This window comes from Hypanus sabinus, chromosome 11 (assembly GCF_030144855.1).
Source record: "Hypanus sabinus isolate sHypSab1 chromosome 11, sHypSab1.hap1, whole genome shotgun sequence".
Classification (NCBI taxonomy): domain Eukaryota; kingdom Metazoa; phylum Chordata; class Chondrichthyes; order Myliobatiformes; family Dasyatidae; genus Hypanus; species Hypanus sabinus.
Genome location: NC_082716.1, coordinates 76,948,223 through 76,976,158, shown reverse-complemented (window position 1 = coordinate 76,976,158; position 27,936 = coordinate 76,948,223). Strand labels below are relative to the sequence as shown.

Below are 27,936 nucleotides of genomic sequence, written 5' to 3'. Positions count from 1 at the left end.
ATGATTTAGTATGCTATATTTAAGAGGGGTGAATACTCGTGCAATCAATTATTTTGTGTTTTATATTGTAATTAATTTAGATCACGTTGTACAGATCTGTTTTCACTTTGACACAAAAGTCTTTTTCTGTTGATCAGTGTCAAAAGAGCCAAATTAAATCTACTTATTCAATGTTGTAAAACAATAAAACATGAAAACTTCCAAAGTGGGCAAATACTTTTTACAGGCACTGTAGTTTCAAGTCATGTTGATGTGAGACTGAGAGGAGAATCACCTGGTGGTGGTGTCTGAAGCAGCTGCGGGCCTTGGCCCTCATGGTGGTGGAGGTATGGGTTTTCCCCAAACGTTGTCAGTATGCCTTTGAAGAGTAACTGCAGTGATTTTTGTATATAGCATATATTGCTAACATTGTGAGTAGGAAGACTGAAGGAAGGAGTGTTCAGAGTGATGGTGGGGGTGCAATCAAGTAGGATGCTTTGTCCTGAGTCATGTAGGCAAGAGGTAAGCATTGAAAACAAAGTTCATTGCTCTGCTGGTCCTGTCAGTGGAAACCACACATCTAGTGATCATGGAGAGGACAGTTTGTGACACAATGTGAAAGATAATTCCTTTAAGATGACTAATCGCTAGGAGAGATTTGCCAGATTAGTTACAGATGTTCATGGAGAGAATCCTACAGGGACAATTTTGCTGAGTACGACTTTTCTAAATATGTGCACAGTGCCTCGGTCAATGCTGGGCTTTATTCGAACCATATTTTAGCAGAATAGTTTGGTAAACATAAGAGTGAACCACATTGTGATGATTTGGAGTCACACAGACTCCGGTCTCTGTGTGGACTGCAGTGACTGGGAGTTCAATCCAATCCAGAAGGTTTATGAGAACCCTAGATTTTTAAATCACATTTTAAAATCCCCAACTGTATTGGCAGGATTTTTCTCTGGCATCAAATTGTGCATGCAGGCTTCTGGATTCCTAGCTGAGGAATTTAACAGCTCTGATACCATTCCTACTTTTGCAGTCACCTTCTTTTGACTAGCTCCTTTGCTTTGGTTGTTTAGAGCTACCTATCTCCTAGTAGATTGAATCCCTACACATTCCAATGAAATTATTTTCCTGTTTAATATGAAAAAAAATGATACAATAGTCATGAGGAAGGAGACTGATTAAAAGGTAGAAAATGCCGGAAACCAGTCAGGAAGTCACACAGCCTGTACAGAGGGAAAGAGTTAATAATTCAGATCAACAATCCTTCCTCAGCTCTAAGGAAAGGTCATCAACTTGAAACGTCATTTGTTTCTCGGTCTGCAGGTGCAGCCTGACCTGCTGAATATTTTCAGTGTTTTCTTATTTCAGATTTTCAGCATCTGAAGTATTTAGTCTTTCAGTGATCAAAGGTTATAGTTCCTTTGTTTTTCCTGAACATGCCAGCTATGAACTGATTGAAACCATCTTTCTAAGTTACCTGCTTTGAAGGAGATTGATTGCTTTGGTGTCTTTGCTATTACATTATTGTTTTTCATGTTACTTCCACAAGGTAGGAATACAGTTATATAAATTTAGTTTGATAGTTCAATCTTTTCTAAAATTTTAATGTAAAAGAAAATCAGACTCATTATTACTTGCTAACATATTACATGCAAACATCTTGACTAAACTTAAGCTTTCACTTCGAACAAGTAGTCTACAGCACAATCTTATTTTAGTTTGCATTTCTGACTTTTAGTCATTTGGGACCATCTAAATTATTTTTATTATGGTATAATTGAGTCATGTTTCATCTTGGTTTCCACATATACCCATCTATTGCTATTTACCTTTTCCCATCCCACACACACTCTACCCACTTGGGCCCCTAGCCTCTTCCTCCCCCCCCCCTCAGTTCCCATCTAATGTGTCCCTCCCCAATCTGACTTCACTCACAACCCTTTCTCAGCAGATTCCATAATCTACAATAATTTGCTGTCTCTACTAATCACCTCCCAGCTATTGTTGCTATCCTTCCCCCACCCCCAACCTGGCTCCATCTGCTCGTCAATCCCTCCACATTTGGACCCACCTAGTGCTTGATAGCTCTGTCTCACCCCTCCATCTCATCCCGCCTCCTACTGCATCTTCTCAGTCCTGACGCAGGGTCTTGACCCAAAATGTCTTTGCCTCCACAGATGCTGCCTAAGCTGCTGAGTTTCTCCAGAAGTTTGTATTCTATCCTGTTGCAAATACGTTTGCCAATGACAGTATTGGCAGGAACACACACTGCTTGGTCTTTGTGGAAATTACTTCATTTTCTCAAAGGTGACATCTGACGATATCGCGTGGCATTACCACAGTGGACAGTTAGGTAGATTCAGAAAGGGGCATTCGTGAGCAGCTATGGGTGCCTGGGAACTATGCTTTCGTTGCCCAGGACAATCTGTAACCAGCAGAACCAGTCTGTCTTTGCCATCAAAGCCGAGGTCCAGCCCTGGCTCACTTGGAAGAGTACAAGAATCTTGAACTGATGCAAGAGGATTCAGATAGTGGTTCTATTCAAAATGGAGATAAATAGACAGCTGGGTATTTTAAAAATACAGATACAAGGGAAAGATGCCGCCTGACATGCAGCATTCCTCCAGCAGTTGGATTTTAATAACATACAGGCTGTGACTAATATTTAGCCAGGTTGGTCCATACGAGGGGTTGGGTTAACAAAATAGGGTCCAGCTAGCTTCCCTAAATACTTAACAGAAATATCCCCATCTCTAACATTTTGAAATTTAACTGGACTTGTCATGCAAACTGTGGCTGTGAGGGCAGGTCAGAGGTTAAATAATCTATGGTGAATGACTCATTTGCCAACTCCCCAAAGCCTTTTCATGTCCATAGCTGACAAATAGATGGAACACTCAACTGCCCACCTGCTTCTGTGACACTTCACATTTTCTTCACCACTAACAATGGTCAGTTCTCTGACCATTGCCTGATTTTCATCTTGAACGTCCCATGACTGTTCACTTTTATGTCGCGTCAGGAAGACTGCAGGGCTTTGCTTCTAACTGAATAGCAGACTCAACCACTTCCCCTCCACCACCACTCTCTTCCGTCTGGCAGAACTGGTACTTGCTCTTAACTTCTCTTTTAGTTTCTCCAACTTTCCCCGTATGGATGGTGTAGCCTTGGGCACTCATATGGGCCTCAGTTCTGCCTGCCTTTTCATTAGCTACATAAAGCAATCCACATTGTAAACCGACACTCACAATGTTCCCCAACTCTACAACATTGACAACTGCATTGGGACTACTCCCTGCACACATGCAGAAGTCATCAGTTTCATTAACTGCTTCCGCCCGACTCAAAAATCACTCAGTCTATTATGACACCTTTTTCTTTGTTCTTGACCTCTATCTCCATTTCCAGGGATGGATTATCCCTGCAGATATTCTACAAACTCATAGACTTCCACAGTTACAGTACCTCAAATGCAACTTTCCCTATCTCGTCACTTGCAGGGATAATATTTCATTCTCTCAGTTTCTCTCTCCCTGGAATATCTGTTCTAATGAGAAGACTTTGCACTTTAGGCTATCTGAAATATTCTCTTTTCTTCAGAAGATGTTTTCCCTCCGATTGCTATTGATGCTGTCTTACTCACTTCTCTTCCATTTCCCACAAATCTGCTCTCAACCACCCCACCTCTGACTTATCAAGGATAGGAGCCCCATTGTCCTCACCTCCTACCCAATCAGATTCAGAATCAGGTTTAATGTCACTGATATGTGTTGCAAAATTTGTTGTTTTGTGGCATACACCCAAAAGACTAAATTGTAATAAGCAATATATATAGGTTTTTCAAGACCCTAAATTTCCAACATATTCTCTGACACTTCCACCATCAGCGACAGCTTCCTACCACCAGCCATTTTTAAGAACGAGAGTTTTAACAAAGATGAAAGTCTTGCTCAAAGTAAGAACTGGAATTTGATTGTAAACAGGGTGGGACAGTGGAAGCCCAATTGGTTGAGGACTAACTAATCAGGAGGGACAGGTGATGAGGGTATATACATCACCAAACTAGACATGCCCAGGCATCATCCGTGATGAAGACAGTGGAGTCTGTCATTAAAACATTGGTTAAAATTAATACCTGTACTGCCTGGAAGCCCAAGAAGAGTTTGTCAGATATGCTGGGAGAGCACCAGATCCTTTTTTAGACATTTTTCTACCCCTCCACTCTCCATGACTCATGTCCGCTCGTCCATTTCTATCAATCTCTCTCCAGGCACTTAACCTTACAAGCACCCTAAATGTTACACCTACCCTTCCATCTCTATCACCACCATTCAGGGCTATAAACAGAACTTCCAGGTGAGGCAGTTCTTCATGAGTGAATTCAGCATTATTGATCATATCTGGTGCTCATCTACACGAGTGAAGCCTGACCCAGGTTAGAGGGTCACTTCACAGAGCATTTTTGCTCCGTCCACCAGAACAGCTAGGATCATCCAGAGATCAGTTAGTTTAGTTCTACTTCCCATTCAACACTCTGTCCATCACCTCTTCTACTTCAAGCTGAGGCCAGGCACTAATTAGAAGGGCAGTAGTCCATATTCTACCTTGGCAGTCTCCAACCTGACAGCATGAACATTGATTTCTCTAACTCCCAGAAACCACTGCCTCTCACTTTGCCTTATCCCAATTGCCCCATCACCTTTTCACTTTCCCCTCCCCTACCAACTTGACCTACCCATCACTAACATATTCCTCCCTCTATTTCCCCTCTTCACTTCCTTTATTCTATGGTCCTCTGCCCTCTTCTATCAGATTCCATCTCCCTCAGCCCTTTGTGACTTCCAACTATCGCCTCCTGGCATCATCATTCCTACTCTCCCACTCCTTCAGTTCCCATCATCCCTCTCACCTAGATCTACCAGTCATCTGCCTGCTCTTGCTCCACCTTTTACATCCACATTTTTATGCTACCTCTTGTTTTTGTCCCTGTTTCTAGCTGAAAGGTCTCACTCAACTAGAAACATTGTCTGCCTATTCCCCTCCATAAATGCGGTCTGGCCAGCTGAGTTCCTCCAGCATTTTGTGTGTCGCTCCACTTCCTCACAGGACTGCAGCTGCAACAACAGAAGAGAATCAAAGCTGCCTGAAACAAAACCATCTGGTTGAGCTTAAGAATCCTTACATCCTACATATTCGCTCCCCTCTGTACTAGCACAGTTTGGCAAGAGTGCGTACAGTTTAGAAAACCTACTGCATTTTGTAACCCAAGATTTCTTTGGCTCTCAATGCACAATCTGTCACCAACCTGACAAGGCCAGACAAAGCACGTGAACACAACAAACTGCACAGTTCCCCCTCAGTTATGCCTGGAAAGAATATGGCGTGCGGTAGCTTACCTGGAATCACCTGAGCACCCGCAAGCCCAAGACAATGTATCAGCATCAGCATCGGAAAGGGAGCACTGATCATTTTAAATGGATGGATTTCCAGTCCTGAGGAGAGAAACAGAATTTGTCCTGAGTGGCAGGCAATTATCTCCTCACTCCAGAAACAAACTGAGGTCATATACAGTTGTTTTATTTCTATTACATGCCTGGAAACACCTACACTGTCCACATACATGGATTTCAGAAACCAAGCAAATGATGCCTCACCTACTGCATTAAATAATGTATAATGTTTATACATAGTTAAATTATACATCAAGTAATACCACAAGTTTGAGGAAAGTCTTTCATCTTCTCCTCATCATATACAGACGTCTAGTCTTCACTAATTTTTTACAATTTCAAATAACTTGATTTCTATATCTGTATCTGCCACCTGTGTGATATTGAAAAAAAAACTTGCCTTCCACTCCAAAAAAAGGGGGGTGGGGGGTAAATAAAAATTAACATGTCCAGCCTGACCTGCCAGGTACACCACCTTGCTCTGCATTTCACACCTTCCATGCTCCTTTGTGCTTGTTTATGCTCTCACTCTCCAACAGTTCCTGTTCATACTTTGAGCAGATGATCTTACTTATAGCTTATTCCAATATGTCCGCAGTGCTACCCTCTCTGGAGCCACTCTACTGCTCCATCCCATCTGAGCTTGACAAGTTTCTCGTGTCACCTTTCTGCTTCTGATGGAGTTCCTTCTCTTCCCATTGCTGCTGCTGCCTTACTAAGTGTTTCCAACATTTACCATTTGTATCTTAGGTTTCCATCATTTTTCTCACAATTTCCATCAAATGATTGTTGTGATTTCAATAAGACAGGATATGGGCCCACTATGGTCAAATGGAATTAATGTAGATGGGCAACAAGGTTATAACCAAATAACAATTATAGCATGGAAATAGGCCATCTCGGCCCTTCTAGTCCGTGTTGAACGCTTACTCCCACCTAGACTCACCTACTTGCACTCAGCCCATAACCCTCCATTCCTGGCCATATACTTATCCAATTTTACTTTAAATGACAAAATCGAACCTGCCTCTACCACTTCTACTGGAAGCTTGTTCCACACAGCTACCAATCTGAGAAAAGAAGTTCCCCCTCATGTTACCCCTAAACTTTGCCCCTTAACTCTCAACTCATGTCCTCTTGTTTGAATCTCCCCTACTCTCAATGGAAAAAGCCTATCCATGCCAACTCTATCTATCCCCTTCATAATCTTAAATACCTCTATCAAGTCCCCCCTTAACCTTCTACACTCCAAAGAATAAAGACTTAAACTTGTGGTGGGCAGAAAGTCCTGTTTTTATGCTGTCTGACTAAAAGCAAAACTATTCAGTCTGAATAAGAAATATGCCACAATTAGTTAAAAACACCAAACAGTAATCTAGACCAGACTTTTTTTTCTTGAAAAAGTTAACACGTGTTTGTGTTTTCCTAGATCTAGATTAGTCCTCATTTCTTGCAGTTTATAGCATAGTAGTTAGTATCAAGCATGAATGAAGTACTAGATTTCATGCATCCTTAGTAGGTCCCAATTAAGTGATGTGTAATTATAACAGTGAAGCAGGGAAAAGCATAGGAAGGAGTGCATAGTTCCCTGAAAGTGGCTTCACCTTGGGAGTGTGATGAACTTTTTGACACACTGGCCTTCATCAGTTAGGGCATTGAGTATAGAAGTTGGGGTGAAATCCTGCAGTTGTAAAACATTGTCAAGGCCATATTTGGAATATTGTGTTCAAATTCTGTTACCCTGCTATAGGAAATATGCCATTGACCTTGAAAGAGTGCAGAGGAGATCTATGAGGATATTGCCAGGGGTTGTGAAATGAGTTATGGAGAGAGGTTGAGCTGCTGATTCACTGGAGTGTAGGAGAATGAAGGCAATCTTAAAGAGATGTATCAAGTTATGAAGGTCATAGATAAGGTCACTGCTCACTCATTTTTCCAAGGATTAGGGTAAAACTAGAGAGTATAGGTTCAAGGTAAGAAGGGAGAGATTTAAAAGGAATCCGAGAGGTAACGTTTTCTCCCAGCAGTTGGCTTGTTTGTGAGAAGGTAGTTCAGGCAGTTACATTAAATGCATCCAAAATGCACCTAGATAGGAAACATACCAAAGAGGACATCTTAGATGGGAATTTGGTTGGTATGCACCAATTAGGCCAAAGAGACTATGTTTGTTATATGGCTCTAAGACTAAACAGCAACTTGATGGTGACTGGGTCATCTGTTTTAGAAATGTTTGAAAACAAAATGTTAGCTAGCAGACTGGGACAAAAAGCATCTGTTTCTTCAGTGTAACACCATGGCTTTACTTGTATCCAAATAAGAGGACTGACAGGACCTTGGCTTAACTCCTCACCCAAAAGGTTAACCTTTCTAGGCGCCAATTTTACTGTGGTTTGTGAAGAGAAACATGAACACTTCTGACTCAATGGAGGAAAGTCCCACAGATGTCAGCTGTACTTCAGATCACAGATACTTCATTGCAGTACAGTGATGGATAATGCAACATTGTACAATACCATTTTTTTAAACTTTACTGTAATTTTGCATTCTCCCTTTCCACTATATTGGAAAACAATGGAAAATTAAGCATTTCTCCAATTAATGTCTAAAATCAGTAAAAGGAAATTGCTATGGCAACTCTTATAAGAGTTGCAGTTGCTTTGGGTCTTTTCAGCATCTTTTGTTTATATGTTTTTGCAATTCCCCTTTCTTGATCTGTCTCCATCTCTGGAGGCAAGCTGTCTATTAACATCTTTTATAAACCTACCGATTCCCACAGCTATCTTGTCTATACTGTGACTATAAAAATGTGATTTCCTTTTCTCAGTTCCTTCGTCTACACTACGTTTGTTCCCAGGATGAGGCTTTCCTTTCCGGGGAAAAGATGTCCTCCTTCAGGGAGAGGGTATTCCCTTTATCCACCATTGATGCTGCAGACTCCCGCATCTCCTCCATTTCCTGAACATCCGCATTCATCCCATCTTCCTGTTGCCTTTAGAGGAATAGCATTCCTCCTGTCCTCATCTACCACCCAATCAGCCTCTGCATCCAACACATCATCCTCCATAACTTCTGCAACCTTCAAAGTGATTCTACAAGAAAAGACGCTTTCATTTTCCCCCCACACTGAGCTTTCTGAAGGGATTACTCCTTCTGTAATTCACTTGTCCGTCCCCACTAATCTCCCTCATGGCATGTATCCCTACAAGTGAGAGAAATACCACACCTCACCATTCACCTCTTCCTTCACCTCCATTCAGGGAATCAAATGGTCCTTCCAGGTGAGGTAACAATCCACCTGTGAATTTGTTAGTGTCATCTATAATATCCAGTTCTCCCAATATGGCTGCCTATACATTGGAGACACCCCGACAAACACAAGCCCCCATTTCAATTCTTGCATGTTGGTCCAAGGCCCCCTCCTCTCCTAGAGGAGACCACTCTCTGGGGGGAGTGGGAACACCTTATTCCTCCCATGCAAATTTTTCTTCTGGTAATCTCTCTTTTTTGCATTTTCCCTCCTCCTTCCTTCGCTCTTCTTCCATCCCCCTTACTGGCCTCTTGCCTCTTCTCACCTGCCTATCACCTCCCTGGGTTCCCTCTTCCTCCCATGGTCCACTTCTCTCCCATTAGATTCCTTTTCCAACCCTTTACCACTCACCTGGCTTCATCTATCACCTTCCAGCTAGCCTTCTTCCCTTCCCCTGCTTTTGTATTCTGTGGTCTAACTCCCTTCCTTCCCAGTCCTGTTGAAGTTCCTCAGCCCGAAATGTTGACTATTCCTTTCCATAGATGCTGTCTGGCCTGCTAAGTTCCTCAAGTATTTTGGTGCTCTGGATTTTCAGCATCTGCAGGATCTTCTGTTTATGATTTGCTGTTGAAGTTACTTGCTTTTATAATTTGAAAACAAACTGGAACCCATTTTGGCCGTCATTAATTTATAAAGCTTTGGCCTTGCCGAGGATATTCAGAAATGGATTCTCAGTCACAAAAATCACAGGTGTCAGAACAATATTCACAGGGCTGCATCTATACATCTGATCTGCACATTTGCTAGCAACTATGTCCAGGTTTGCCACACATCTCTGTGTGAAGCAGTCTAAGTGAATTTTGCAGTTCTGAAACAAATAATTTAACTGTGAATAATACCAAGTTCTTGGTCCATTCAACAGTTAAGGTTGTGGGGTGAATCTTCCCCCCACCTAGAGGAAGATTCGTAAGAGGAAGCCTGGTAACCAAAATTCCTTCTCTAAAAATACTATAATTTGACTATACTCAGGTTAATCACAAAATAAGATATCTAACTATTAATTTTGCTCATAGCTGCCTCAATATAATAGTGGCCCACAGATCTCAGACTATTCTTAATTATAAGTGGGTATGACCACAAGGTTAACTTGCTACCCAATCCAATAGTAAGAGCAATGTTCTGTATTTGCATTATGCACAAGGAAATGACACTGCACAAGTTTGATTCAAGGCTGTTTGCTTATGATGCATTATATACTTCTATTCTGTGGAAAAGGGGTAATTCCAGGGATGAATGTGCCTCCAGAAAACGATGGTAATCTAAAGTCTCCGGAGGATGCAAAAGCAAGCAAAACTGGACAAAATATGATGACCGATCTGCTCTGAGAACTTGGCTTCTGAGATAGAGTAGAATGGTGAGGTTTCATTTGGTTCAACATCTACCCGTTTTTACTCCTTTGGTTTTAATAAGAACTTTAAAATGGGATCCGAATTCACTATCGTTCAGTCAATACCTTACTATGAAACTTGGAGTGTGTATAAAGTCAAATACTAATCAAAGTCTGTCTAATGTCACTTAAGTAGAGAAGACCAGGTATCAACTATTTGAGTAATGCTGCCACTGCTCCACTTCAGCAAGGAAGATCTTTGTCTTGTTGAAAGACAATGCCTGGTCTGTCAAAAGTGCCTCAAGAGCAGAGCTTAATCTTATTATTCTTGTTCAGGGTCTGAAAGACTTAAGAGTTTCAACTGTTACTCTGTCTGGAAGCTCTGATAAAGACCATAAACATTTCTAATTTTCTGCTTGGTATTGCTGCCCCTCACCTCTTAACCTCCCATTGAGATGGGTCTAATGTTCACTATGTGGGGATACTATTCAACCCATGTTGCCTTCACTTCAACCCATGTTGCCTTCACTCCATAATGAATATGCTTTATCTGCAGTTACCCTTCTGTAGTAAATGGACCTCATTTGAATATGTGCACATTCAGAGATCACACTGCTAACCCTTTGAAGCATGTGCCATCATTTAACATGTGCATAAAAGGCCCTCCATCAATCTGCCCCTGTATACAACATCACCCTTTGACAATGCCAAGAAAACAATTGAGAGCATCCTCACCAGAGTAATCCTTCTCTTCCTTTCCGAGACACAAATTCCTTACACAAACGCTGCAAAGTTCTGGAGAGGACACACTGAAAAATCCTCCAAGCTACACTGACACAGTAAGCAAATGCTCCAGGCCAACATCTCCATCACTGACACCCAAACTGCGCTCAGTCAAGATACAGGCCACATCACTCGCACAGACTTCCAAAATGGGCACTCTCCTCCAAGTTCCATCACTTCAAGAGTGTTAGGCTGGCAGAAGGTTCAAGTGGCCAAAAAAACCCCACATTTTTTAAAAAGCGTCATTCCCACCAGCATATAGGAACCCTTGCCCACAACCACTCAGCCACGTTCAAGATAGCATTGAGAACCAGAGCCCCATTGATGGGAACACAGAAACCCTGCCTAGCAAGGGAAAGGATATGCCACCTCCCAGAGTGTTCCCAGATTTGCCCCTTCAGGATCCTCCTACTCTACCTGTGGCTGAATCTGTAGGCCCCACACTGACCACTTCGGAACACATGAAACTGGAGTGGAAGCAAGTCATCCTTGATGTTGAGGGAGCAAAAGCAGCTTCATTCTTCGCTTAGCCCATGTGTTAATGTTACTGCAAACCTCGGAGAATATATAAAGTTATGAAATGCCATTCTGAGTCTGCCTGGCGTCATTAATTCAAAACAGACCCATGTCGCAATGTATTCCATTAATATTGGCACTGCTCTGCTGAGGAAAGAGGTTCTTTAGTTTATAAAGCATTGCCTGGGATACAAAAGTTCCTACATAGCCATACACAATCTCATTATTTTTGTTGAGGGTCAGATGTACTAGCAAGAAGCTTCAACATTTGTTTAAACTGGGAGTTGAGGGGGTGGATCTCAATTCTAATCTGCAATGAATCACACGTGCTGTTTGAATATCCAGGATGAAAGTGAGGAAAAAATAATATTTCTCCGCTCCAAGTTTCAGATTTTTTTTGTCCACTTGGCACACACATGGCAGAATACTAAAAGGATAATCAGAGAATCAATATACAATCTATTTGATCATGAGCAACTGAAGCTTGAAAGATTTGGTGCTTTTGTCAAGGGCTCATCAAGATAAACAATATTTGTGGGAGAATGGAAGCTGTTTTTACTGCTACTTGTGGTAGGGCCTCCCTCAACCCTTAATGTAATAGAAACCAACAACAAAGCCATCTTTTATTTTGTAATTTTTGCCTTATATTTTTTCAAAATATTTATTCAGCTTACTCAAATGGAAGCACTAGGCAATCTTTTAAAATTATAAGCTAATGGTCAGAGCTTACAACACTTGGTCTAAAGCGAGCTTCTGCTGTCATTTTCCCCACCTAATTCTTCCTTGCCGCTTACAAAGAGCCCATCCAACTTCGATATTTATATTGGGTGAATAAGCAATTCTCTGTATGGACAATGGTTTGACAATCAAAATCAAACAAAACAGGCATGGATGGACCATGAACTTCCCCACAGACTGAGCTCTCTCCCTCTTTGACAAACACTAACAAAAGAGAGATGATCACTGCTGTTTGAAGCCTCTGCAAGAATCTATGTACAGTAGCTTATATGGCATTATTTAACATGCTGTTTGGCACAAATTGTATTAATTCCTCCCAAACAACGCAAATCCCCATTTCATTTTGATATAAGGAACTGCATTTCTAGTGCACAGCAACAGGAAAAATGGATTGTACCCATGCCCTTGAATTACGAGCCGATGTGCACCTGGTACAGTTAAAGAGTCATGGAAATAATTGGAAAAGTTTATTTTCACTTTTGGAATTTTACTGTAACAGTCAATAATAGCAGTGATACTGAACAAAAGTGGTTTATTAAGAACTTTCATCATGTGCACTAATTGCATAGATATTTCAAAGTGAGTAACAACATTCCCTTGTCCACCCTCCAAAAGTAGAGAAAGGGACCTAATCTGGAGAAGAAAGCCACAATCAAAATAGATCAGCAGCTTGATTAAAACAAATTATTGAATGGAATAAGGAAATCAACACATACAAGCCCCCATTCTAGTATTCCTAAAACATTACATAAAGCATTACATTGGTCTGAAGAATCTTTTAACTTTTCTCCTGTACCATTTATTTTAATTAATCTTCCAAACACTTCCCAATAAATTTTAATGCTGTTTTGGGTAACTAGATAGGTGAATTAGTTTGAAAAGATAGTTGTAACAACGGATGGTGATAGTGGTTAGTATAGAAAATACTCTGCAATTTCTAACCATTTTTCTTGCAATGATTTGAAGTTTGTAACCTTCATTATGTTGTAGAATAGCATAATCACAGAGGACAAAAAGTCTTTGTCCCATTAAGTCCATTCTGGCCATCAAACAGCCATTTACATTATTCAACTATAATACTTGATAGTTCAAGCATTTTTTTTAAAAATTGGGATACAACACTGAATAGGCCCTTTGAGCCACACTGCTCCGCAATCCCCTGATATAAGCCTAGCCAAATCATGTGACAACTTACAATGACCAATTAACCTATCAACCAGCATGTCTTTGGACTGTGGGAGAAAACCAGAAAACCTGGAAGAAACCCATGCCATTTCCCAAAATGCTGAAGATCTTAAGATTTTCCAGGCACATGTTGAAGATCTTAAGAAATAGCTGGAATTCTCCCTAGTGTCCTGATCAATGCACCTCATTGCTAATAGCAGCAAAAATAATCTACTCTGAATAGTTGGAGAAATTTAATGTCCAATTTACAAGCAAAATCCCACAAACTACAATGAGTTAACAAACACACAATTTTTGGGTTGTAATATATGGCAAGCGAAATTTTGGTCAGAGCATTAGGAAGCTCCTTTTTACCCCCCCCCCCCCCCCCCCGGCACACTTACCCTAAAAAATCAAAATAATGGCTTAAAGATTAAATATGAGATTGTGGAGATGCAAGTCAGGCAGAATCTATGGAGTGGAATAAACAGTCCAACCCCACTTCCCCTCTCTATAGGGGTTGCTTTCTACGTGACTCCATTGTTCACTCATCCCTCTCCACTGATCTCACTCCTGACCCTTATCCCTGTAAAGAAGACAGTGTTACACTTGCCCCTATACCTCCTTCCTCTCCACCTTTCATGACACCAAACAGTCCTTCCAGGTGAGGCGAAATTTCACCTGGGAATCCGCTGTTATATATTGTATCCAGTGCTTCTGGTGTGGCCTGCCCTACATCAGTGAGAGCCAACTCAATGCAGACTGGGGAACAGCTTTGTCAAACACCTTCATTCTGTCTGTGTTGGCACGTGGCCTAGTGGATAAGGCATTGGTCTAGTGATCTGAAGGTCACTGGTTCGAGCCTCAGCTGAGGCAGCGTATTTGTGTCCTTGAGCAAGGCACTAAACAACACTTTGCTCTGCGATGACATGGGTGCCAAGCTGCTTGGGTCCTAGTGCCCTTCCCTTGGACAACATTGGTGGCGTGGAGAGGGGAGGCTTGCAGCTTGGGCAACTGCCGGTCTCCCATACAACTCTGCCCAGGCCTGTGCCCTGGAAACCTTCCAAGGCGTAAATGCATGGTTTCACGAAACTAATGGATGCCTATTTATTCATTCTGTCTGCTGAAAAAAGGTAAGATATCCCAGTGGCTACCCATTGCAATTTGATTTCTCATTCCCATTCTGATATGTCTGTCCAAGACTACCTCTAATCTCAAACCCAACACTTTGTTTTATTTGGGTGACCTCCAGCTTGCTTACATCAAAATCGATTTCTCCAGTTTCTAATAATTCCTCCCCTTTCTCTACTCTTTTTCCCATTCCCCATTCTGGTTGTCCTTTCACCCCTTCTCTCAGCTACCCATCACCTCCCTCTGGTTCCCTTCCTTCTCCATGGCCCACCATCATCTATTAGATTTCTTCATCACTCCACATATCCCCTCCTATCTTCTTGCTTCATTCACCGCAGCACCCCCCCCCACCCCACCACCACCACCTTCCTCACCTGGTCTCAGCTAACACCTGCCAGCTTGCACTCCATCCCCTACCTCTAATTTCTTTTTCTCGGTTCTGACCCCTTACTTCCAACCCTGCTGAAGGATCGCAGACCAATACATTGACTATTTTCCTCCATGGATGCTGCCTGATATGCTGAGCTCCTCCAGCATTGTGTGGGATGCAATAGCTTAAAGTTAGAATGTTTGAAAGTCTGTTCAATTTAATCAGATGCTTTCCTCTTCTCTTAAAAATTGCTTAGCTACTTTATACATTCAAAACAACAATTGTGTTTGAAGCTAGTATCCTCTGCATTTGTTATTTACTGAGTTTCAAGGAGTATGTACCATCTCCTGATATCCCAGCCTATACAATAAATTGAGGAAGCATTGATGGCCTTAACACTCTTTTTGGATGTTATGATATTTGTTTATGACATTGGCTGCATGGTATCTTCAGAAAAAGGCAAAGTGGCTGTCAGTATGGAGCTAAATTTTCCTTATGCAAATTGCATATATACAGTCAAATGGAAACATGTCTAGAAGTGAAGCAATAAATCTTTTGTCTAAATATTTATGTCAAATTTCAAAGACAGTGAAGCCTTTCCTCTCCATTGCAATTGGTATGCTACCTTTACATTTAAGGCACTGACCTGTGCTCTGCTCCACTGTCTTTACTCCAAGAATCAGATCCACAAAACAGTAGCTTCTCCCTGAATGGGCATGAATATTCCAATTCCCATACCAGCTCTAACTGGCAGATGTCAGCTAATGCTTCATCTCAGTGATTTGTCCTGGACCCTCAGTGCACTCATTCTGTGAGATGCTGAAACAAGGTGACAAGCAAAACAACCCTTATTCTTACCTAGGAAGGCTTTGGTTATTGTGGCAGCAATTGAAAGATTATTTTTTAATCTGAACACTATCTTCAATGATCTGAAGAAATTGGAATAAATGAACAACTTTCCACTAGTACCTACCAAATCCTACCACTGTGTTTAGCTCTTGTATCGGCAATATATGGGTTAATATTTGCTACATGTGCCACATGAAGATAGCTTGGAATACAAATTCTCTGGCACCAACTCTTGGCTACAATGATGATCTGCCAGCTGTGTGAATAAGCCTGATGGTTTACTGAAAATCATGTCCTTTATTACCCATATTTGTGTTTCAAAATGATCATCTTTCATAATAGAAGTTTATAAGACCACAAGATGAACAGTCAGCCATTATCTTTTTCCCCTGGGGTTGAAATTGCTAACACTAGATCAAGATTGCTTAATGTCATTTCCAGCACACAAGTGCAAAGGAGAACAAAATAATTGTGACTCCATATCTGATGCAAAACAAAAAAAAACCTATAAGATAAAGAACACAATAAATGTAAATAAGATAGCTTATATACTGCACATAGATTAATTGCACGTCTATAAAATGATGCTAGGGTCAGGAGTGTCTGTACACAAGGTGACTTGGCAGGAAATGATAAAGTAGTGGCTGCTGGGGGAGTGGGTTAGTGGGCGGTGGTGTTGATCAGCCTTACTGCTGGGGAAGACAACTATGTTGAGTCTTGGGGTCCTGGCATAGATGCCATAGTGTCTAAGGCATTGAAGAGGCCTTTAGACACAAACACCAAAGTCAGAGGGTATGCTGAGCTGGAGTGGTTCAAAGGAAGGTGTGTGATGCAAGTAATTTTTTAAAAAAATATACAGAAGGTGGGTGCCTAGAAGACACTCCCAGGACTGGCAGTGGAAGCAGCTACAGCAGAGGCTTTTAAGCATCTCTGAATCTGATCGGCACAGAACAGGCAGAGAATGGAGGGATAAGGACATTGTGTAGGCAGAAGGAATTAGTTTAGACATTTAATTACTAGTTTAATTAGCCTGGCACAGTATCATGGGCCAAAGACCTGTTCCTGCACTGTACTATGTTCCAAGTTCTATTATTGTTGATAATATACAGGAGTCATTCTATCATGTAGGCTGTTGAGCACAGCTCATGAGTTGGTTTGGTCTTCGGTTATATGCTAAGTAAAATACAATTACTTTTATAGTAGATAACTTCTCAAATACAATCATGTTGCTTCATACTCGGCCTCAAAATATATTTCAACTATCTCAATAAATTGTGAATAAACCCACTTTATAAACTGAACATTAACAAAATATTAAGTATGCCGAAGATGGGAAGCCAGAAACTACATTTGCTGAGTGAAAAAAAAGGTTATTAGCTAGACCAAAGAACTTATGCTGGTGTGAGAATGTTAGAAACTGACAGCTATCTTAAACATCTCAGTTCTAAGACAATTGACCTAAAATATTAACTGTTCTGTGAAGTAGAGATGGCTTTGGCATTTTTCATTCTACTTGTGTGCTTATAAAATTGCTTAATCTTCTTCGCAGAATTGTTTATCATCTCTGATGAATGAAAGGATTGAAAACATCAATGCTTTTATCCTTTTCTGTACAGATGCCTCACCAAAAATCCAGGAAACTTCTGCGTGAAGAATGGATTAAAATTGCCTCAAAATGCATGTCGAGGAGAAATGAGCTTTTAGTTTGGCTGTTGTGGAACGCTGGCGTTAGACATTCCGATCACGTGAACAAATGGGCAAAAATATTACCATGTTTTCCCAAAACACTGCACTTGCACTTAGCAACCCATTTTTGTAAGTGCCAATTTTCTGTGAATTCCATCAGTTCCTCTACAACTTTGTGTTTGGATGGAAATCTTGAAACATTAATCTCACTTCTACATCTGAATAGCCAAAGTTTAAAAAAAACACATCAAGTGTGATTAAAATTCATTCAATCTTTTAATTATATTTTAAAATGCATTTTGTTGTAATTTAAGCAACTTATTCTAACTCCTACCCTGACGTTCTTCAGTCAATTCTGCGAGGGAAGAATTCGACTTGAACACAGATGTTAGTGTTGCACACATGGATATTTTTGTATTCAGTATCAATATCAAATGTAGAGCAGCTATATCAACAGCAACTCTCAATGTTAACACTCTGCTGTTTTAGCCAAAACTTCAGGACTACGCCAATGGAAATTTCATCTCCTGTTCAAGTTGAATTGTTTATTTCCAAGTGACACTGCAAATTTTGTGCCCTTTTTTCAGGAATTAGTTTTAACTTTCAAACTGGGCTGAAGCTGTTAACTCTAAGCAGAGGACCACCAGAGGAAAGGAAAAAAAAACAACTAACTCAATCCATAGGAAATCAGACTCTGTATTAGTCCAATTTACTCTGAGCTCTCAAACAGAACATTTTATCATTTGGACATACTGGACAATCTTATTTTAAAAAGTAAAATAAATGTTACAGTTCTTGGCAACATAAACATTTATCTCTTTCAGAAGTGCTGAGAATTTGGAAGCCAAAAATAAAAAAATGCAAATTTTTAAAGTGTATTTTATGTTCCAAATCTGTTGGTAAAGAAAAATGTTGTTAAAATCCTGCCAATACATCAAGGCGGTGGTCTTAGAATTTGCTGACAAAACCGGTTAAAGTGTGCTGAATTACAAAGATACATGTTATTCTGCAATAAAATTCATGGACAGGATGGCAAACTGCATAACTGAAGAAACAGCACAGTATGGTGAATTAGATGCAAGAAATCGGAAAGAGTACCATAACATCTGGCCTTGACGTTAATGGTTACTGTTACATTTTTGACATTGCAAATAGTGAATGAGTGAAGTATCCTGTAGTTTATTGGATAAATGGATTATATTTTGCAGGACTGAGTACAAGACGACTGCAGCAAACTTGGAACCACTTTCTTTCAGTGGGTTCACCAGGGTATGAAGCTGTACTGGACGATGCACTGGTTGAACCAAAGCAACCACACTGGTGTCCTTTACTCAAAGTTGGAATATAATAACTCTCGATGGTGAATCAGGGTGGAACGGATTGTGAGAAAACATGTTGCAGGGACACAAATGTGGAAATGTGAGTGATGGGATTGCTCTGAAAGCTAGCATAGGTTCGAAGTCCTGAATGACCTCCATCTATAGAGTCATACAGTAATACAGCACAGAAACAGGCCTTTTGCCCCAACTCATCCACACCAATGAGGATACCAAGCTAAGCTAGTTCCAGTTAAGACCACAAGACAACAAGACACAGCAGCAGAATTAGGCCATTTGGCCCATCGACTTTCCTCTGCCATTCAATCATGGCTGATCCTTCCTCCCCTCCTCAGCTCCACTCCCCGGCCTTCTCCCCGTAATCTTTGATGCCATGTCCAATCAAGAACCTTTCAAGCTCTGCCTTAAATACACCCAACAACCTGGCCTCCATAGCTGCCCATGGTAATAAATTCCACAAATACACCACCCTCTGGCTAAAGAAATTTCTCTGCATCTGTTTTAAGACCTGAGGCTGTGCCCTTTTGTCTTAGACTCCCCCACCATGGGAAACATCCTTTCCACATCTACTCTGTCTAGGCCTTTCAACACTTGAAAGGTTTCAATAAAATTCCCCCTCATCCTTCAGAGGAAAACATTCCTCGTATGATACCTTCCATTCCCAAATCATCCTTGTGAACATCCTCTGAACCCTCTCCAATGCCAGCACATCATTACTTATATGAGGTGCCCAAAACTGTTCACAGTACTCAAGGTGAGGTCTCATCAGTGCCTTCTAAAGCCTCAGCAACACATCCCTGCTACTCCATATTGTAAGAGAATATGATCATATAATTAGGAATGCAACATTGGAAAGGAAAAAGTGACAGCAATTCTGAGGCACATTTTATATTTCTGTGACAGTAATATGAAATTAGAAGTTTTTGTAAGAGTGCTTGAAATTATTTTTGACTAATTTTTTAAAACCTGCCAGCAAAACTAGGCGAAGAGTAAAAGAGCAATAATTCTTGCAGAAAATACTTATTTACTCCGTCCACCTCCCCACACAATCAGTCCATGTCACTATTCTTTTACAGTGTTCAGCCTGTATGCATGCATCTCCTTCTTTCCAAATAATATTATTTGTAAACTGAATAATAAGCATTGGTTAAAAAAAATGAAAGATTTAATTTATTTATTGAGATACAGCATGGAATAGGGTGCTCAGCAATCCCCCAATTTAATCCTAGCCCAATCTTGGGACAATTTACAATGACCAATTAACCCACCAACCAGTAGGTACTGTGGGAGGAAACCAGAGCACCCAGGGGAAACTCACACGGTTACTGGAAGAACGTACAAGCTCCTTAAAGTCAGTGGCGGGAATTGACCCAGTGTCGTTGGTACTGTAGAGCGCTGTACTAACCACTATACATCATATGCAAGGCAGATGAGCATGTGTAATAACCTTTTCCTACACTTGCATAGAATTGTAGCATTTAAAAAATAGCTTTCAAGTCTGGAATAAAACTAGCATGTTATTTCACAGTATGTCTGGGAAGCAAGAGAGAGTAAATGGTAACTTGCATCCAGGTATTGAGTCAGGTGTAGGATAGTTCTTCTTGACAGAAAACAGATTAACAGCCAGACATACTTTATTGATCCCAAGGGAAATTAGGTTTTGTTACAGTTGCACCAAGAATAGTGTAGAAATATAGCAATATAAAACCATAAATAATTAAATAAGCAAATTATGCCAAGTGGAAATAAGCCTAGGACCAGCCTATTGGCTCAATGACTGACACTCCGAAGGAGGAGTTGTAAAGTTTGATGGCCACAGGCAGGAATAACTTCCTATGATGCTCCGTGTTGCATCTCAGTGGAATGGATCATCAGTCTGAGAAGGATGATACTATGATCAGTGACAATTGTGGCCTGTGGTGAGTGGTAACAAGAGAGATGGAGGTGAAAGTGATGGCACTGTGGGTAATGGCAATGATGAATGGTTGGGTGTGATAATGCTGGTGACGTCACCATGCACTAATGCTGAAATTCATACAATTCACAATCGGCCTGCTGACAGAGTAATATACGGGATATCTTTTGAGCAATGCAGTATACAAGGAACAATGGCCACTTCTCCATGAAAACTACAAGGGACAGGAAATTCACTGCCACAAATAACAGTGGCATGGATGCTCTGTTTTAATAGCAAAGGGTTTTGCAACCGCTCACAAAAGACACCAAAGTCAGTTCAACAGATTGATCTTGGAACAGCTCGCTCTGAAATATCAGGCAGCTGATAAGATGAGCCATTCTTCATGAGATCTGTGCACTTCAAAGATAATGGAAAGAAAAAAAAGTGATCAAAGGGCTCAAGTAGTTAACAAGTCTCATGTTACCTCCTCACATGACCTTTCATTAACTGGTCTTTATTTCATTTCCTTGTGTGAAATTAAGCAGTTACAAAAATAAGACTTACCCAAAGTATCTGTGAACTACAAGTTTTTGACTTGGGGGTGGGGGGGGGGGGAGAAACAGAATGCTAGAAGTACTCAACAAATTGGGCAACATCTGTAGAAAGGGAAGCAGAACTATCAGAGGTTAATGGTTTTTCAGAAGAAAAGATGATCAATCTGCATGTTTACAAATAGTAACTTATTATTCAAGGAGGAAATAACTAAAGGCAAAGTCTGCTAAGCAGCTGTGGACATCACAGAAAAGTTTCCAGTGTTTAATTGAAGAGAAATATACAAGCCAAGAAACAGAAAACTTCTCAATTGTATATTTATTAATAGGAGCTGCCCAACAAAAATTAAATAATTTGACTGATTAAAACATTGAAAAGATACATCATGCAGCAAAGGTATTCATTGACTTCACTAAATATATTCCAGGCTGAAACAAACCAGGTTTGAATGGCAATTGAAAGTGTCTGAATAGCATCTGTAGCAAGAGCGTTCAAAGTGTTTGGAATGAACAGAATAAGACAGTGAATAGCCTCATCATTTCAATCCAGTACTTGTACTGTAACATACATCATGACTTTGAAATAGTGTGAGAAGTATTTCAAAATGACTACACAACTGTGATACAACTTAATCTCTATTATTGCTCTATCTTCAAATCACCAAATTGAATATGCCTCTAAAAATTATTCAAAACTTCAGTCAATTAATACAAATACTAAGGAAATATTATGTCATGTTTCCTGTTGTTGCTAATGGAATAAACACCTTCACAGCAACACTAATGTTAATCCAAGGCAATTAATTCTTTACTACCAAATCTTTCCAACCTCTCTCTTGCCATTTACTTCCTCATTCCTTTTGTCCCAGGTCAATTGGGCATGATTTATGACATCATAACCTACCTCCAGTCCATTCCTGAACCTAATTTGAGGCTGATCTAAAAAGGTCAGACTGAAACGTGGCAGTGGGGTCCATGCTTAGAGTGGCAATGTGACTGGGCCCAGGTCCCTAGTACAAGGAACAACCCAGTGTTTGGACAATTTAAACGCCGGGCCAGGTGGATTGAAAAGGCAGGATGTCAGGACAAGAAGCAAGGGTTGTTCTGGTTCTGCTCACTGCTCTGCAGTGTTTGCTCAGCTCCGCACTGAACTGGAGGTTGAGGCTGAGGCCTGCTCCGTGTTTCACGTCCAAGGGCTCTGTGACTCTTACACACATCTGTGCTGAACTGAGGCCTTGTCTGGACTCCACAATGAATTGAATTGTCTTTCGTTCTCACATCCTTCACATACACAAGTAAAAAATCTTTCTGTTACATCTACATCTGAATATGCAAATTATAGTAATTTCTAATAAGTAGTATGTACAGTAAGATCTACAACAAAACAGCCAATATAGCTTAGAAGTACGATTGTGTCAGTGTGAATTAATCAGACTGATTGCCTGGTGGAAGAAGCTGTCCTGGAGCCTGTTGACTTTAAACGCGGTATCGTTTCCCAGATGGTAGCAGCTGGAACAATTTGTGGTTGGGATGACTTGGGCCCTTTTTACACATTTGCTATTGTAAATGTCTTGAATAGTGGAAAGTCACATCCACAAGTGCACTGGGCAGTCCGCACCACTCTCTGCGATTGAGGGAAGTACAGTTCCCATACCAGGCAGTGAAACAGCCAGTCAGGATGCTCTCAATTGTGCGTTTGTAGAAAGTCCTTAGGATTTGGGCACTCATGCCAAACTTCAACCATCTGAGGTGAAAGAGGCCCTGTTGTGCTTTTTTCACCACCCGGCCAGTATATACACACCAAGTGAAGTCCTCGGTGATGTTTATGCCGAGGAACTTTAAGCTGTTCACCCTCTCCAGCCCAGATCCATTAATGTCAATAGGAATTATCCCGTCTCCATTCCTCCTGTAATCCACAACCAGCTCCTTTGTTTTTGTGACATTGAGGGAGAGGTTGTTTTCTTGACACCGCTGTGTCAGGGTGATGACTTCTTCTGTTATTATCTGAGACAAGGTCAATCAATGTAGTATCATCAGCAAATTTAGTTAGCAGGTTGGAACTGCGGGTGGCAACACAGTCATGGGTATACAGAGAGTAGAGGAGGTTTAGGATACAGCCCTGGGGGCTCCTGTGTTAAGGGTCAGAGGGGCAGAGGTGAGGACGTCCACTCTTACCACCTGCCAGTGTTGGTAGGCAAATTGTAGGGGGTCCAGAGTGAGGAAGAAGCATGCTGCAGATGTAGTCTCAAGGCACTTGCTTATTGAGGCAAGTGTGACAGGATGCCAGTTGCTTAGACATGCTCCCTTGGCCTTTTTAGGTACAGGGATATGGTGGATGTTCTGAAGCAAGAGGGCTATCTACACTGGGAGAGATTACAAACGTCTGCAAACACACCAGCCAGTTGTGCCACGCACATTCCGAGTACCCGCCCTGGGATGCCACCCGGTCCCACAGCCTCACGGCTGCCCACGTCGAAAACACCTGCACACTTCAGCCTCAGGGATGGCCAAGGTGCAGGTCACATCGGCAGCTCTCCTCGGGGGCTCAGTGTTGAGGACATTGAACTGAGCATAAAAAAAGATTGAGCTCATCTGGGAGAGACGTTGGCAGCACCACTGCGTTTAGCTTTCATGTCTGTGATGGTGCGCAGACAAGTTTATATGGCTCTGTGCTGAACTGAGGCAGCGCCCTGTTCTGAGCTTTCAGCTTATGGATTTTCTGAATGTTACTTTGATTGTTTGCATGATTTGTTTCCCCTCTCTCTGAACATTGGGTGAATGACTTTTTTTAAAAAAAAGGGTTCTTTCGGGTTTCTTTGTTTTGGCGCTGTCATAAGACGAATCTCAAGGTTCTATGATGTATACATACTTTGATAAAGGTACTTTGAACTTTGATCATAAGAAGAAAATAAACTGTATATCAGAGATCATTATGGTTGAGACTAGTCCAATTCTCTCATTGTGGTGAACTGATGGCATCATGATCTCCAAATCAGATTGGGAGTCTAGATCTCCTCTGCAAATTTTTAGCAGACAATCACTTTGGTACAGTGTTGGGAGTGCAATAGTACAGAAGATGATATCTTTTGGTCAAGCTGATAAAGTGAAGCTCTGGCAGCTTTCCATGGACAATTAAAGATCATTGTTTAAAGTTCAATGGTTTAAAATTTTCAGCTCACAAAATAGAAGAAATATGATGCGTAATTTAACTGTGCCCCTTTAATGTAATAAATGGGGCATATGGACTTGATACTGGCTGCTGATTAAAATCATTGTGGGGGCAATTGCATTGTCCATCGGTTAATCCCTTCATCAGGATGCTAAAAAAATGAATGGCAAAAAAAACAAATTTATATAGAAGAAAAAAGGAAAAACAACCCCATCTAACTGAGAAAAAAAACCATTAACTACAAAAAAAAACTGATTAGAAATCAACCCCCGGAAGCAATACATTTAACCATAATCTAGATATATAGAAAAAATTTCATCAATCGCCCGTACACATTTTTTTTTTAAAAAAGATAATAAAATTGGAAGGAAACCATATAGAATAATTCAGATTAAATGGTTATACTTGGCAAAAGAACCCCATCTTCTCTCAAAATCAAATTGAGGTTCAAAAGTTCTACATCTAATTTTTTCCAAGCTGAGACATAACATTACTTGAGAAAACCATTCAATTAATGTAGGTGAAGAGATATCTTTCCATTTTAATAAACTAGCACTTCTTGCCAACAATGTAATAAATGCAAGTACATGTTGATCTGAAGATGAAATACCCGGAATATGATGTGGAACTATTCCAAATAGAACAGTTAATCTATTAGGTTGTAAATTAATTTTCAAAGCTTTAGAGATTGTAGAAAGTAAAGATTTCCAAAACAGTTTTAATGAAGAACATGACCAGAACACATGACAAAGTAACTACTTCAGTTTTACATCACAATAATTATCTACACTAGGAAATATTTTAGATAGTCTCTCCTTTGTTAAATAATAATGATGGACAATTTTAAATTGAATTAGACAATGAATGGCACATATAGAAAAAATTACATTTTTCAAAATTTGAACCCAATCTTCATTCACGAAGGTCATATTAAGTTCTCTCTCCCAATCTTGTTTAATCTTTAGTGATAGGTTCTCTTTTTGTTAAAAGAGTAAATTATAAATTCTGCTAATGGAACCTTTCACTAAGGGAATCAATTTCGATATGGTATCCAAATCAGATTCTTGTAAGTATGGAAACTTGGGTAAATACAGTTGTAAAAAAAAGTCTAACCTGAAAATATTGCAAAAAATGTGTATGAGCATTTATTAACTCTTCAAAAGTCATCAATCGACCATTATAAAACAAATCTGTAAAAAACAGATCCCTTTGTTTTTCCATAGGAGAAAAATGGGGTCGGTTGTTGAAGGTTTAAATGAAAAGTTTCAACATAAAAAACTAGACAACTTAAAATGTTTAAAATTTTAAAAAATTATGAAACTGTATCCAAATCTGTAAAGATTGTTTAATAACCGGGTAATATTTTAAATTTGGAATTTTAGAGAGCTGTAAAGGTAATGGAGCTCCTAATATTGAAGTTAAATGAAATTGTTTAACAGCTTTTAATTCCAAATCAACCCAAAGTGGTTTTTGGCTCTTATCGAGCCAGTATAACCAAAAACAAAATTGTCTAATATTTACAGACCAATAATAATCTTAAATTAGGAAGTGTAGGTCCACCATCTTTTTTGGGTTTTTGTAAATGGTACTTATTAATTCTTGGTCTCTTCTTGTTCCAAATAAAGGAAGAAATAAGAGTCAATTTGATCAAAAACTTTTAGTTAAAAAGATAGGTATATTTTGGAAAATATATAAAAATCTAGGTTAAATCATCATTTTTACAGCATGGATGCGACCTATTAAAGAAAGAGTAAGTGGATTCCATCTAGAAAATAGTAATTTCATGGAGTCTACTAGAGGAACTATATTGGCTTTATAAAGATCTTTATATTTTTAGTAATTATAATACCTAAATATCTAAATGTATTAACAATTCTAAAAGGAATATCATTGTATGTACTAATAGGAACATTTAATGGAAACAATTCACTTTTATTCAAATTAAGTTTATATCCTGAAAATTTTCCAAAATCTTTGTGTTTCCAAAAGATTAGGAATTGATTCAAAATACAAAATAAAAATCAAAAGATTATCTGCATAAAGAGAAATCTTATGTATGGTTCCATTTATAGAAATACCATAAATGTTTTTGGCCTCCCGTAATGTTATAGCTAAAGTCTCCAATACAAGATTAAATAATAAAGGGCTTAATGGACATCCCTGTCTAGCACCACGAGAAAGTGAAAAGAAAGACCTATAATTGTTAGTAATGACCATCGCAATAGTGTTCTTATAGATCATTTGAATCCATCTATTAAAATTATTACCAAAGCCAAATTTTTCTAATACTTTGAATAAGTATGGCCACTCAACGCTATCAAATGCCTTTTCTGCATCAAGAGAGATAACACATTGAAGTTGCTTAGATAATGGTGAATAAATAATGTTCATCAATCTCCGAACATTAGAGAAAGAGTAACGTCCTTTAATAAAGCCCGTCTGGTCCATAGAGATAATTTTAATTAAATATTCTCCAAGTGGTTAGCCATTATTTTAGAAAGAATTTTTGCATCCACATTTAATAGCAAAATAGGTCTATATGATGAACATTCAACAGGGTCTTTATCTTTTTTTAAGAATTAAGGAAATAGATCTTCATAAAAAGGTAAATTACCCTTCTCAGAGGATTCATGAAACATTTCTGAAAGATACGGAGAAAGTAATCTTTCAAATTTTTTGAAAAATCCCACCGAATAACCACCAAGTCTGGGAGCTTTACTTGATTGCATTGATAAAATAGCTTTCTGAATTTCATGCTCAGTAATTGGAGCATCAAGCATCTGTTGATCTTCATCAGAAACTTGTGGAAATTTAATCTTATGTAAAAAAAGCTTCCATTTTGGAGGAATCTGCAGGAAATTGAGATCTATAAAGATCAGAATAAAAATCTTGAAAAGCAATATTAATATCCTCAGTTACTTACTATATCTCCATTGTTTTTATGAATCTTTAAAATTTGTCTTTTAGCTCTAACTCTTATTATTTTTATCCCCAGAGATATAAAATTGACTTTTCAATTTAAGCAAATATCCTTCAATAGGATATGTTAGTAATAAGTGATACTGTGATTGTAGTTCTACTCTTCTTTTAAATGAAGCAACAGTTGGAGAAATTGCATTAATGTTATCCAATTCTTTAATTTGTTTAGAAGTTTTATCCAATTCAGTTCTTATTTGTTTCTTCAATTTAGCTATATACGATATAAGCTATATCGTAAATATACGATATGATATATATAAATACAATATATGTAAATAAGCTTTCAATGTATCCCAAATTAATAACTTGGAGACGTTTCCTATATTATTAAAGGGAAAAAACTCTTATCTGAGTTTCAATAAACTCAACAAATTCTGCACTTTGTAATAAATGTTCTGGAAAATGCCAAAATAGTCTGGTAGAAACAACATCTTTCAATTCAAATATTAAATTTAAGGGAGCATGATCAGAAATAGCAATCGCATCATATTCACATTTCTGAACATTACATGAAAGTCGAGGATCAACTATAGAATAGTCAATTCCTGAATATTTATTATGAACATGTGAGAAAAAGGAATATTCTCTATCATTAGGATGCATATGCCTCCAGATCTCAATTAAACCATAATCAATTAAAAAGGAATTAATAAGTGATGCAGAACAGTTAGGAAGTTGATATATGGATGATGAC

General features: G+C 39.5%; 1 protein-coding gene across 2 annotated transcripts in view; it reads right to left on the bottom strand.

Annotated features, from left to right (window-relative positions):
* The window catches only part of ddr2a (discoidin domain receptor tyrosine kinase 2a), a 158,463-nt gene that overhangs the window by 63,950 nt on the left and 66,577 nt on the right, over positions 1-27,936 (bottom strand). For both annotated transcript variants that reach the window (XM_059984746.1, XM_059984747.1), the window contains one exon: positions 5,385-5,480. In XM_059984746.1, coding sequence (XP_059840729.1) covers positions 5,385-5,457 — 73 coding nt within the window. In that variant the 5' untranslated portion in view covers positions 5,458-5,480. The remainder of the gene's footprint in view (positions 1-5,384; positions 5,481-27,936) is intronic.